General features: G+C 40.4%; 1 protein-coding gene across 24 annotated transcripts in view; it reads left to right on the plus strand.

Annotated features, from left to right (window-relative positions):
• Nucleotides 1-12,999, plus strand: part of LOC141085206 (uncharacterized) — a 144,940-nt gene that overhangs the window by 90,507 nt on the left and 41,434 nt on the right. For 20 of the 24 annotated variants that reach the window (XM_073570442.1, XM_073570441.1, XM_073570440.1 and 17 more), the window contains 11 exons: nt 6,163-6,216; nt 6,464-6,493; nt 6,822-6,866; nt 7,145-7,198; nt 7,418-7,447; nt 7,695-7,748; nt 7,889-7,942; nt 8,598-8,627; nt 8,974-9,018; nt 12,609-12,662; nt 12,885-12,914. The exons of 2 other annotated variants lie outside the window; for them this stretch is intronic. In XM_073570442.1, the coding sequence (XP_073426543.1) occupies nt 6,163-6,216; nt 6,464-6,493; nt 6,822-6,866; nt 7,145-7,198; nt 7,418-7,447; nt 7,695-7,748; nt 7,889-7,942; nt 8,598-8,627; nt 8,974-9,018; nt 12,609-12,662; nt 12,885-12,914 (480 nt within the window). The remainder of the gene's footprint in view (nt 1-6,162; nt 6,217-6,463; nt 6,494-6,821; nt 6,867-7,144; nt 7,199-7,417; nt 7,448-7,694; nt 7,749-7,888; nt 7,943-8,597; nt 8,628-8,973; nt 9,019-12,608; nt 12,663-12,884; nt 12,915-12,999) is intronic. 2 more of the 24 variants (XM_073570449.1, XM_073570452.1) reach the window with 2 other exon arrangements.

Raw genomic sequence — 12,999 nt, forward strand, 5'->3', positions numbered from 1 at the left:
AAGGCTATACCAATGAATCAAATAATGTACTTCATTTTTACAGCTCCATGTGGTGATAGGCTGGATCTTTCCACCACCAAAAGTGTCCCTCTATATCTCACTAAATGCCTTCTTTATTTTGAGTATATTCCGTAATTTGCGGATAATAAGACACATCGGACAATAAGACATGTAACAATTTTTTGAGTGGAAAATGGGAAAAACCATGTTTTAAATAAAATTGTAGTGTGTCTTATAATCAGTTGTAACAGTAGCTTACTTGGGGGTGTTGGTGGCAGTGGAGGCAGGGTCCCTGCTCCAGGAAGCCAGCAGCGGCAGGAATAGTTGCTCATTAGATGTTGGCTCTGCTGAGCGGAGTCTCCTTTGCCATTCAGTTCCCTGCATTGGGCTTCAGGCTGTGCAGATAGACAAATTGGGAAACGAGATCTTGTCTCGAGATCTCAACCTGCACATGACCACCTCCGGCAGCCATTCTCCAGAAGCACACGGCTGGGAATTGAATGGGTGCCAACATCTAAGGAGCACCCAGGCACCACATCTTCAGCGCACTCCTGTCACTGCCGGCCTCCTGAACCAGTGACTCTACCTCCTGTGACCCCACTGCACTACCGCTAACCCTCTCGTTGAGCTTGCTTTGGATCATAAGATGCACCCCATTTTCCTCTCAAATTTGGAAGAACAAATTTGTCTTATAATTTAAAAAATACGGTATAAACTGAAAAACTAGCAGTGGGACCAAGTTACAACCTACTGTCTTGAGGAGTCTGGGTAGAATTAGCCAAAAACCATACATCTAATATATAAAGCTCAAGTGTGTGTGTATGTATGTACACGTCCGGGATTGGCATCCGCACCATCGCAGCTATAGCCACAAAATTTGGCACAGTCACACGTCTGGACCCTGAGAGCGTCCTAGGCTATGTTGTGATGCGAAATTTTAACCCCACGCGTTCCAATTCACCAAACAATTTTGCCCCTATCTATATAATGGGGAAAAAGTGTGTGTGCATCAATCCCCGCCCGTCATTATGATGTCATAATGGTTGCCATGGCGACGCTGATGTCATCATAGGTTGCAAGCCCCGCCGCTCACTATGATGTCATAATGGTTGACTATGGGATGGAGGATGTGTGTTGGGTATATGGGCACTGGACTATGGGATGGAGGATATGTATGACGGGTATATGGGCACGGGACTATGGGATGGAGGATGTGTGATGGGTATATGGGCACTGGACTATGGGATGGAGGATATGTATGATGGGTATTTGGGCATGGGACTATGAGATGAAGGATGTGTGATGGGTATATGGGCACTCGACTATGGGATGGCGAATATGTATGATGGGTATATGGGCATGGGACTATGGGATGGAGGATGTGTGATGGGTATATGGGCATGGGACTATGGGATGGAGGATGTGTGATGGGCATATGGGCACTCGACTATGGGATGGAGGATATGTATGATGGGTATATGGGCACGGGCCTATGGGATCGTGGATATGTATGATGGGTATATGGGCACGGGACTATGGGATGAAGGATAATTATAATTTACTATAACTAACCACAGTTAGTTACTATGCCTGGGCAGCGCCGGGCTCTTCAGCTAGTTCCAAATAAAAACAAGGTCAAGTAATGCAACTATGCACAAAAACATTGGAACTAGGGTGTAGAAAAATTACAGCAGGTCTCTGCACTGATGAGTCAAGTTCTGAAGTATTTGGCAGTAACTGAAAGCAATTTTTTTGCTGAAGTGCTAGAAAACAGCACAATAATGAGGGTCTGCAAGAGCAGTGATGCAAGGTGTAGGTTACTTGTAAGGGCCCCGTCACACACAGCGATCTCGCTAGCGAGATCGCTGCTGAGTCACAAGTTTTGTGACACAACAGGGATCTCACCAGCGAGATCGCTGTGTGTGACAGCGATCAGCGACCGGCCCCCCTGCCGGTATCGCTGATCGCTCTGGGAAACCTCTGGACTTTTCTTTGGTCGCTGGTCTCCCGCTGGCCAGCACGCATCGCTGCGTGTGACAGGCGGGAGACCAGCGATCTGCTGGTAACTAACGTACACATCGGGTATCCAAGGGACGGGCGTCCCTTGGATACCCGATGTATACGTTAGTTACCAGTGCGCTGATGCAGGGAGCTGGTAACTAACGTACACATCGGGTATCTAAGGGACGCACGTGGAGGACATGAGAGTACATCAGCACATGAGACATGGGGCTTATGGGTGCCAATGCACCAACAAACTCGTCAATGAAATACTACTGTCAGTGATTGACAGTGCCATTTATAGAGGACCTTAATCTGGCCACATAATGGAATACCAGCTGCAGTGCCGAATAAAAAATTTTTTTTTTTAAATTTTTCATTTCCATTGTGGAAATATTAGCTAGTAAAGGCTTCCAGAGTGTGAGCTCATTAGACTTGATCATGTTGTCAGGAGAAGAACATCTCACTTCCAACGTTTCCTGTTAGTCTTTTTTCCTATTGGGGTTGTCCTAGTAAGTCCTGCCTGTGGTCCTCATTAGGTAATCAGCTACCATAGCAATACATTGAAGGGGATATGCAGATAGGCTACTGCTTAGGAGCAAGGATAGCCTTTATTGTGGCTTTTAAAGGGCTAGACTGCCTTGTTCAGAGTCTTAGATCTTCTTGACACTTGCAGTAACATGTCATCTATGTAACAATTCCCTCAAAGGTGTGGCCTTTTGGCTTAGTGAAGTCTTTACGTCAGCATTGGTGCTTCATTGACAATTTAGATTCAAAACAATATTATTCTGTGAAAAAAGCCCCCAAGATGTAAATATAATTCCAAGTTCCCTTTTTTGGGTGGATGAGAACCACAGCCCAAGGAAGAGTCTTTGTTGTGTTTTTTTTACAGAACACAAAAGGCAATGCAGTCCCCATGTGGAGAATCATGATTACTGGGACTTCTTCGCCTTCCACCACAGTATCTGTATTCATTAATAATTATGATTTCAAGAAAAATATCAAAGTTGGGAAAGGAGAAGCAATGATATTCAATTTCCCAATACCCCAGCAAATTACAGGATCGGGGATATCTTCTGGCAGCATGATGATTACAGCAAAACCTCGAGAGAAATAATTGGGGTCAGGAAATCACAAAAACAAACCAAGAAAAAAAAGAAAACCCCTAAAATATACCTCTTATTTCATTAATTAACAAATGAGAATATCCAAAAACAAAAGGGTGCTAGGATCATACAGGTACTTGTCCACAAAAATCTAAATAGATACAAAAGTCAAAAAAGGGGGATACTAATCTCACCCTATTAGGCCCTAACACAGGCATAATGTTAACACATGTTAGCATAATGATTACAGCCAATGCCAGCATCACCGTGATGTCCCGTAACTTTAATGGAACCAGTGGAGATGTTGCTTTGCTTTACCCAGTGGAGCAGGGGGGAACTGAATAGTACATAATCACCCCGATTGATGAACTTTCGAAACCCTATGCAGTGTTTGCTGTTCTTGCTCATGCAACATTAACAGCAGTCATCATCATTGTCAGTGCAAGTGTAAGTTACAATGGGAAGCTCTATAATAAGGGTGACACCATGAGCCGTTCCAATTCTTGCAGTTGCAACTTGCAAAGTAAAGATGACCTCTCTGGAACCAGGCTGACCTCTCAATATCCTGTGGACGTTCTGTCTGACCATCCATGTGTTCCTGGAAATGGAGGTTGCAGCCACGCTTATGAGCAGCTCCTGCCTGTAGATAACTGAGGAACTTCCTACTTTGTCCCAGGATTTTCCTTCCAGTCTAATTACGATTTAGCTCATGTCTTGCCTCCTAAATCCACTTATCTTGAGTACAAATTAGGCATAAGAAATTAAAGACCAACCTGGAAGCAGGAAAAATTATCACATTTGAGACCTCTGCTTCCAAGACCTTATCCACCCACAGCACAGAGAGAATTCAGGTCTTGCTTTATAACACTGGTAGAAATTTTCAAGTCAAACCCTTTGGATCTTTCCTGACCAGTATACTGGACATTGAATTCTTCAACTTTAATTACAGCCTCAGTGGACAGAAGGATTTTGACACTAGCGCGTCCATTATTATAGCGAAGAACTCGAGGATATCTGAATTCTTATTTAATGGGAAACCTCTACAAAATACAAAGTGGCAGCCATTCGCTCAATCCGAACATTCCTGGTTAGAATATAGTTATGGTGGAGGCTTCAGTTCCAACACAGTCCAACATCCCACAACACCTTTCGGTCTCCTAACTATTGGGTACTCAAAGGAAATGGCGTAAGAATCAATGGCAATGGGTAAACAAAGTGTATATGTCATATTCTTCAGTATTTCACATCCATTGTGTCTGGCTTTTGGACTAGTCTTACTTGACCATTTTTTACTTTTCATTCCATCTCCTAGTGCTCCATTAACTGAATTAAATGGTTAATCACATCTTCGCTTCAATAACTTGAAATAGAAACTATTTGTATAATTATTATTTGGTAATATGTGGCCTTCTGATCAAAATGAGTGATAATGTAAGAGGATATTAGAAAGCAAGAAATGAGGACTCCACCTCTTTAATTGTTAACACAAAATTTCCAAAAAATGGTTTTCTGAACTGAAAATTCCCTTTTAGAAAAATGGACCCCAATTGATTCCTGTAAAGTAAACTAACAAAGGCGGATAGAAATTCCTCCTACTCCAGCGTCAGCTCCCCTCCGCCACTCCAGTCTCTGTGTGTGACGTCACATCATCGTTGCAGCCAATCACTGGGCTCATCTGCTCTGCTAATGTAGACAACTAGAGCTACTAATCTCTGTGATTGGCTGCAGCGGTAATGTGATCTGGACCAAAAAAAAAGCAGTAGCATAGAGCCAGCACCAGAGCCGGGAATGGTGAGTACTGCTTGTGTTTGTTATTTTACATTATTAAAATCAATTGGGGTACACTTTTTTAGCAGTGTAAAACCCTTTTAAGGCTTGGAACAAATGATTGTATAACAGTAAATAACTCGAAAAATTAGCCATGACTGAATGAAAAAGTGGAGAATCTACCAGAGCCATGTGTTACTTGTGTTGTCCTGCTGTGGTTACAGATGTGGTGGTTGTGGTGACAGGATGTCCCACCATTCTTTCCCTCTCAGGGTTATTGTCAGCTTCCTCCCCAAAATCCAGTGCTCCCACTATTCCCATTTCAGTCTACCTTTCTCTGTGTGCTTTCACCTTGATTTTGACAACTTGGACTGATAACATAAGTGCCTCCATTAATTGCTTCTCCGGTTTTGCATCTTTAATGGGCTTACCAGCTGACTTAAGAAAAGCTCTGTTTCTCAACAGTGAGCCATAATCATGTGACATCCCAAAAGTATAATGAAAATCTGTGTAAATATTGGCCATGTTATAAAAGTGCATTGTTTTAGCTCTCATGTGTTCTGGATCCTACAAGTGGAACCATATCAGCAGCGCAGGAAAACCATGTAATAATCCACTACAGCATTATGGAGTAATAGACGCACTTAGCATACTGATAGACATGAAATTCATCCAATCAAATTGCTGGGCAGATGCCCAATGCTCATGCACCATCATCTATGTGAGGATCACGAACAGTGCATATCCAGGTGCCAGTCAGGTGACTGGTGGTGCGGGAGGCTGGTGCAGCAGCAGCGCTCCTGGAATCGGTCAAACCGACCCCAGGATCAAATATGTAAAGACTTAAGGTACTGTCACACTTAGCGATGCACCAGCGATCCCGACCAGCGATATGACGCGGTCAGGATCGCTGGTGCATCGCTAAGTGGTCGCTAGTGAGCTGCCACACAGGCAGATCTCACCAGCAACATAACAGGGGTCAGGGGTCGCTACTTACCTGTCAGATGAGGCGATCCTGACGTCCTCCCGCCCGTGTCCACGCGTCGCTCCTCGGCGCCACAGGAAGCCCAGCAGGAAGCTGACGACGAGAAACAGTCCAGGACGATCTCGCGTGATCAGCGATCAGCGGGGGAGCCGGTCAGAGGTAAGTATCAGACATAGCGATATCGCTAGCAATATCGCTGCTGCGTCACAAAAACCAGTGGCCCTTTAAACTGCAAGTCCAAGTAAAACAGCAGAGAATCTACAAGCGCCATTTACTAATGACTACATTATTCTCTTGGAATAGGTGGTGAAGCATCATCTAATGGGAAAAAAACAGGATTATTGTCGGGAATACTAAGTGAGTAATCATGGGGAAGACACCTCAGTATAAGAGGATACAATGTGTGACTTGAATGTATAGTAATAACTCTACCAACAACTAAGCCACAAAACATCCGCATCTAGATCCAAATAAAACAGATCTAAAGTCAACAGTTTACTTAATTGTAAACATCTTACATATCATTTTTTTTTTTAAATGTTCAGCCTGTAGTAGTAATATTTTAAAAAATAAATTGCTAATTTAAAATTGTATTTTTTTTTAGACGCTGGAGGAAATCTCTTACAAAATACAGGTAACTTAGCGGTTTTATCCTGAGCCTTATATGAGGTCTCATGTATAGAACCATATTACTGCTCCTTCCATGCTCCCCCGTACTGGTCTATAAGACATTGGTCGTGTTCGACTACGGATAAGTCTGTTTCTCAGGACGGTGCTTTATTAATATTATGGTTTTGTGCGAGTTCTGTGTTTTATTATTTCAGAAACATCTTTTGTGTCTCAAAACTTGCAATCATGTAAATTGCCAACTGGTACTGATATAACATTGTAACAAGTGCAGGATACTTTTAAGTGGAGTAATTCACATATAGAGGATATGATTATTTCTATAATTTCTTAAGGTGGAGTGCTGAAAGATGTCGGAGAATCAGCAGGAGGGTTGCTCGGTGAGTGTCTGGTGGTAGTAGTAGTAAAAGGATCATCACCACAGTAGTAGTTGTAATGAAAGCAGAGTAAAGACTGCTGTAGTAGAGGCTGGTCATAACAGACCCTTAGATTGAAAAATGAAAACATCAGAATTATTAAACAAGAACAAATTAAGAAAAAAAAGTGAGTTCTGCGCTACTCTAAACTATCTTATCTGGAAATGTTTATTACAAGTGCAGCTAAAACAAGGGAGAATCTACCAGCGCCACTTACTAATGATATTCTTCTCTCTGAACAGGTGGCACGTCATCATCTACCGGGCCGGTAAAAACATTAGTGTCCGGAGTACTCGGTGAGTAATCATGGGGAAGACTCTTCTATATGATAAGAGGATGTAATTCTCGACTAATATACATAGTAACTATGCCAACAAATTAGAACCGAAGCTTCCAATTCTGGGTCAAAATGTAACAAATAAAAAGGTTTACTCAGATGTAAATATTGAATGTTTTAGCTTATGTTATAAATAATTTTAATAAGTTACTAACATGAAATTGTATTTTTCTCACAGATACAGGAGGAAATCTTTTATCAGATGCAGGTAAATTGACTTCAACAGTGAATATGATGTTACATGGTAGAAGAATCAGCTGCAGGATAATACAACTTATTTTTTCACTAGTTTTGTTTGCCTACACAACAGTTTACAAACTTTTGCAAAAAGTTAAAGTTTCCTTACAATTAATGAAGTTAATTTTCCTAGGGTGCTAAAAAGTACACATACAAGTTCCCTTTTCACCATGGTAGAGAACAATGGATCATTTTCTGCATTTTATTTGTGTTTGAAGGTGATATACTGAATGGGATTGGTGGAACAGTAGGACGGACGACAAATGGATTAAGTGAGTGGTCATTAATACATTTGTTTCAAAGACAACAAGAATAAAGCTAAGACCGGGGTTACACAATAGTATAAAAATGGGTCTGTTTTCCATCTAGAAAAGTGGGACAATTTACTAATAATAATCTTTTCTTGGAACAGGTGGCAGCACATCAGCTACTGGGCCAGTACAAGGATTAGTGTCTGGAGTACTCAGTGAGTATTAATGGGGAAGACTCTTCCATATGATAGGAGAATTTAATGCGTGAGTTAAAAAAGAACTCCTATTAAAGTTTTAATTCTCTAAATATATTGCGGTTATCATATTATTCAGCACTGTGTACTTACAATTGATCATTTTACCCTTCTACCAAGCTAATTCTTCTCTTCTCCAATCTTCACCAGCTGTTCCCTCCTCGGCCTTGCCAGGGACTTAGCATTAATATAGAATTGTAGTTCTAATGATGATTCATGCAGGGAAAAGAGACCTCCTGTTTCTACATATAGCTGAGAAGGATTCAGCTAGTCATTTTTAATCATGTGATGTCCTAGACCTAATGGAGAAGAGAAAAATTACCTGGGTAAAAAGGCAAAATGAGTAATCGTAAGTACACAGTGCTATATAATATGATGATTGCAAAATATATTAAGAGGATAAAAACTTTGATGGGAGGAGGAGGGCTTCTTTAATTACACAGAAGCTATGTCAACTATGTGAATGACTAAGAACCAACGCTTTCACATATAGGATCAAGTGCAATTGATAAAAGGATTTACTTTGTTGCAAATAACATAAGTTATGTCTATTTTTTTAGGTTGGGGTATAAATAATTTTAAACAGTTACTAACTAAAAAATTGTATTTTTTTCAGACGTTGGAGGAAATCTCTTATCAAATGCAGGTAAATTTACTTGGCAGTTGTATCCTAAGTGGTATATGAGATCTCGTGTGTATGACCATATTACTGCTCCTTACACCCTCTATCTGATACTGATATGTCAGACTTTGGTCATGCTCGACTACAGATATTTCTCTTTCTGAGTTTGATGCTAAGTTAAGTGTGGTTTCGTACAATCGCCATGTGATGACAGTTTAGAAAAATCTTTTGAATCTGAAAACTAGCAGCAAAGTGACAACTGGTATAGATATTCTGCATAATTAAGCGCAGGAGAGTTTGAAGACATATTTGAAGTGTAATAATTCAATTTTGAAGAAAATTATAATTTCTATATCTTTTTTGAAAAAAGGTGACGTGCTGAAAGATGTCGGAGACACGGCAGGAGGACTGCTTGGTGAGTGTCTGTTTGGTGGTAGTAGTAGTAGAAGTATTGTCACCACAGTAGGAGTTGTAATGAAAGCAGAGTAGCGACTGCTGTAGTTTTGGTTGGTAGTTGTGGTGGTGATATTATAGCAATAACTAGGAAAAGGGCTCAGAAAAGTATTATTGTTAACTAGTAATAATAGTACAATGTGTGGAAGTTGTGGCTAATAATAATAGCAGTGATAAAACTATTAGTACTTAGAACATTTTATTTTTTTCAACATTTTTTAAATGCTTTTTAACTCCTTCACCCCAGTCTGTTTTCACCCTATTGACCAGACCAAATTTTTGAATTCTGACCAGTGTTACCTTATATGGTAATAACTCTGGAACACGTCAACCAATCCCTGTGAGTTTAAGATTTTTTTTTGGTGACACACTGTGCTTTATGTTAGTGGTAAATTTAGGTTGATATTTTTTGCATTTATATGAGAAAATTTCGGAAATGTAGCAAAAATTTTCAAAATTTTACAATTTTCCAACTTTTCATTTTTATGCCCTTAAACCAGAGAGTTATATCATTACCGTATATACTCGAGTATAAGTCGACCGGAGTATAAGTCGACCCCCCTAATTTTGCCCCAAAAAACTGGGAGAACTTATTGACTCGAGTATAAGTCTAGGGTGGGAAATGCTCCATAGATTATTCCCCCATATGGTGTCCTCAGAAGAAGCTCCATAGATTGTTCCCCCATATGCTGCCCCCATAAGAAGCTCCATAGATTGTTCCCCCATATGCTGCCCCATAAGAAGCTCCATAGATTGTTCCCTCATATGCGGCCCCCACAAGAAGCTCCATAGATTGTTCCCCCATATGCTGCCCCCATAAGAAGCTCCATAGATTGTTCCCCCATATGCTGCCCCCATAAGAAGCTCCATAGATTGTTCCCCCATATGCTGCCCCCATAAGAAGCTCCATAGATTGTTCCCCCATATGCTGCCCCCATGCTGCTGCTGCATGTAAAATTAAAAAAAATGACATACTCACCTCTCCGTCGCTGGGTGTCAGATTCTCACCTGTCCTGCGTCCATGGCTGCTCACCGCTATCTGCCACGTCATCAGTCAGTGACGTTCAGACTGCAGGGGGAGCGGCGCGCACTAACCACGTCACTGCACCCTCTGCTGTCTGAAGTCACTGACCGATGACAGACAGCAGCAAGCAGCCATGGACGCAGGACAGGTGAGTATCGCTATACTTACCCGTCCTGACGCTGTGTCTTGAGCCCCCAGCTTCTCCACACTCTCTCTTCCTGCCTTCAGCGGTCACGTGGTACCGCTCATTAAAACTCATGAATATGCACATATTCATGAGTTTTAATGAGCGGCACCACGTGACCGCTGAAGGCAGGAAGAGAGAGCACGGGGAGAAGCTGGGGGCTCAAGACACAGCATCAGGACGGGTAAGTATGACCTGACACATCCGCCCCCTCCGACCCCCTTTGTATATGACTCGAATATAAGACGAGAGGGGGACTTTCAGCCCAATTTTTTGGGCTGAAAATCTCGACTTATATTCGAGTATATACGGTATATCACACGAAATGTATAAGGGTTAAAAGTTTATCTGCAATTTCTCATTTTTCCAACAAAATTAGTAAAATAAATTTTTTTTAGGGAACACATCACATTTGAAGTGACTTTGAGGGGCCTATATTACAGAAAATACTCAAAAGATACACCAAATTAAAAACTACACCCCTCAAAGTGATCAAAACCACATTCCATAAGTTTATTAACCCTACAGGTGCTTCATAGGATTTAAAGCAATGTGGAAGGAAAAAAAAAACATTTTTCTTTTTCCCACAGTAGTGTTGGTTTATCCCCAAATTATGCATTTTCACAAGGGGAACAGAAGAAAAATGGACCACGCTATTTGTTGTGCAATTTCTCCTGAGTACACTGATACCCAATATGTTGTGGAAAATTACTATTTCGATGCACAGCAGGGCTTGGTAGGGAGGGAGCACCATTTGACTTTTAGAACGGAAAATTGGTTTGAATTGAGAGCGGAGACCATGTTGCTTTAATGTAGCCCCTGATGTGCCTAAAAAGTAGAAAGCCCCTACAAATGACCCCATTTTGGAAACAAGACCCCTAAAGGAATTTTTCTCTAGGTGTAATGAGCATGTTGAACCCCTAGGTGCTTCACAGAATTTTATGATGTTGAGCAGTCAATTGAAAAAAAAAACATTTTTCACAGAAAAATCTTGTTTTTGAGCCAATAGAAAGTGGATCCGAATATTTGTTGTGCAATTTCTCCTGAGTTCACCGATTCCTCATATGTTTGGGAAAGCTACTGCATGAGTACACTGCCGAGCTCCAAAAGGAAGTAGTGACGTTTTAGAGTGCAGTCTTTGATGAAATTGTTTGAGGGCACCATGTCTCATTTGTAGAGTCCCTGAGGTGCTAAAATATTATAACCTCCCCACAAAGTGACCCTATTTTGGAATTGATCTATTTTTTACTGGTATGTGTATTTTATAATGTGGTATCAAACAGTATGTAAGTTTATTAGAGTGTATCAGGTTGGTGTATGTGAATTGTGTAGTTGTGTACTTCAATGATGTATAAACATGGATACATTTTCTTTTCCTATCTTCTCAATATTCTGAGAAAATCAAACCACACTATGATCACACTCCGATTAAAATCTGATCAGACCCTGATCAGATTGTGATTATCGTAATTGGATCGATTTCTTGGATGAGAGAAAACACTTTACTGCGACCTCAGTCTAATTGTGAAGTTTGGCAACCATGAGCACATTAACCCCTTCCTTACTCTAGTAGTATAGATAGCACATGTAGACATGATGTTCTGCATGTCTAACACGCTACAAACATAAATCACAAGTCTGCAACAATATGATAACAACAGACCCTTAGACTGAAAAATGAAGACATCAGAATTATTACACAAGGAAAAAATTTGAAAAACGTGTTCACTGTGTGCATGGCCCATGTGTTTATATTCAATTGGTTTCTTGTTTTTGCAACATTAGGGAGGTCTTCACCCCTCCCTTGTGGGCCATGCACATAAAATCCGTCTTCCACAGCGTGTCCACATCGGACATTACGTTTCTGACGCCTGCTAATATAGGTACTATACACATGGTCAGGTTTTTAAATACATCAGTTAGGGACTGCTCTGATATGGGTATACCTTGACGTTTGGTAGATCGGCTGAGTATACATTTTTTGCAAAAAAAGTATCAATCAAATACCCTGTTTTGTTATCATCCTTTTACTAGCACTTGCTGTTTACTGCTACTTTTTTAAAACAGAGCATTTTTATACATTTGTTATACTGTGTTTTTCTGTGTTTCAAAAACATAAATGACAATTATACTTCCACAACAATATGATAACAACAGACCCTTAGATTGAAAAATTAAGACATCAGAATTATTACAAAACAAAAAAATGTGAAAAAATAATTGAGTTATGCGTTACTCAAAACTCAGACTGTCTTATCTGCAAATGTTTCTTACAAGTGCTGCAACTAATAGAGCGGACAATTTACCAGTGCCATTTACTAATGATATTCTTCTATCTGAACAGGTGGCACGTCATCATCTACCGGGCCGGTAAAAACATTAGTGTCCGGAGTACTCAGTGAGTAATCATGGGGAAGGCTCTTCTATATGATAAGAGGATGTAATGCTTGACTTATATACATAGTTACTATGCCAACAAGTAAGAACCGAAGCTTCCAGATTTGGGTCCAAATGTAGCAAATATAAAGATTTACTCAGTTGTAAATATTGAATTTTTTAGCTTATATTAGAAATAATTTTAAAAAGTTACTAACCTAAAATTGTATTTTTTTTTTTACAGATACAGGAGGAAATCTTTTATCAGATGCAGGTAAATTGACTTCAGCAGTGAATATGATGATGCATGGTTGAAGAATCAGCTGCTTGATAATACACCTTCATTTCTTCATCAGTTT

The sequence above is a fragment of the Dendrobates tinctorius genome, unplaced genomic scaffold, assembly GCF_039654945.1.
Source record: "Dendrobates tinctorius isolate UK_male_01 unplaced genomic scaffold, ASM3965494v1 ptg000028l, whole genome shotgun sequence".
NCBI lineage: Eukaryota > Metazoa > Chordata > Amphibia > Anura > Dendrobatidae > Dendrobates > Dendrobates tinctorius.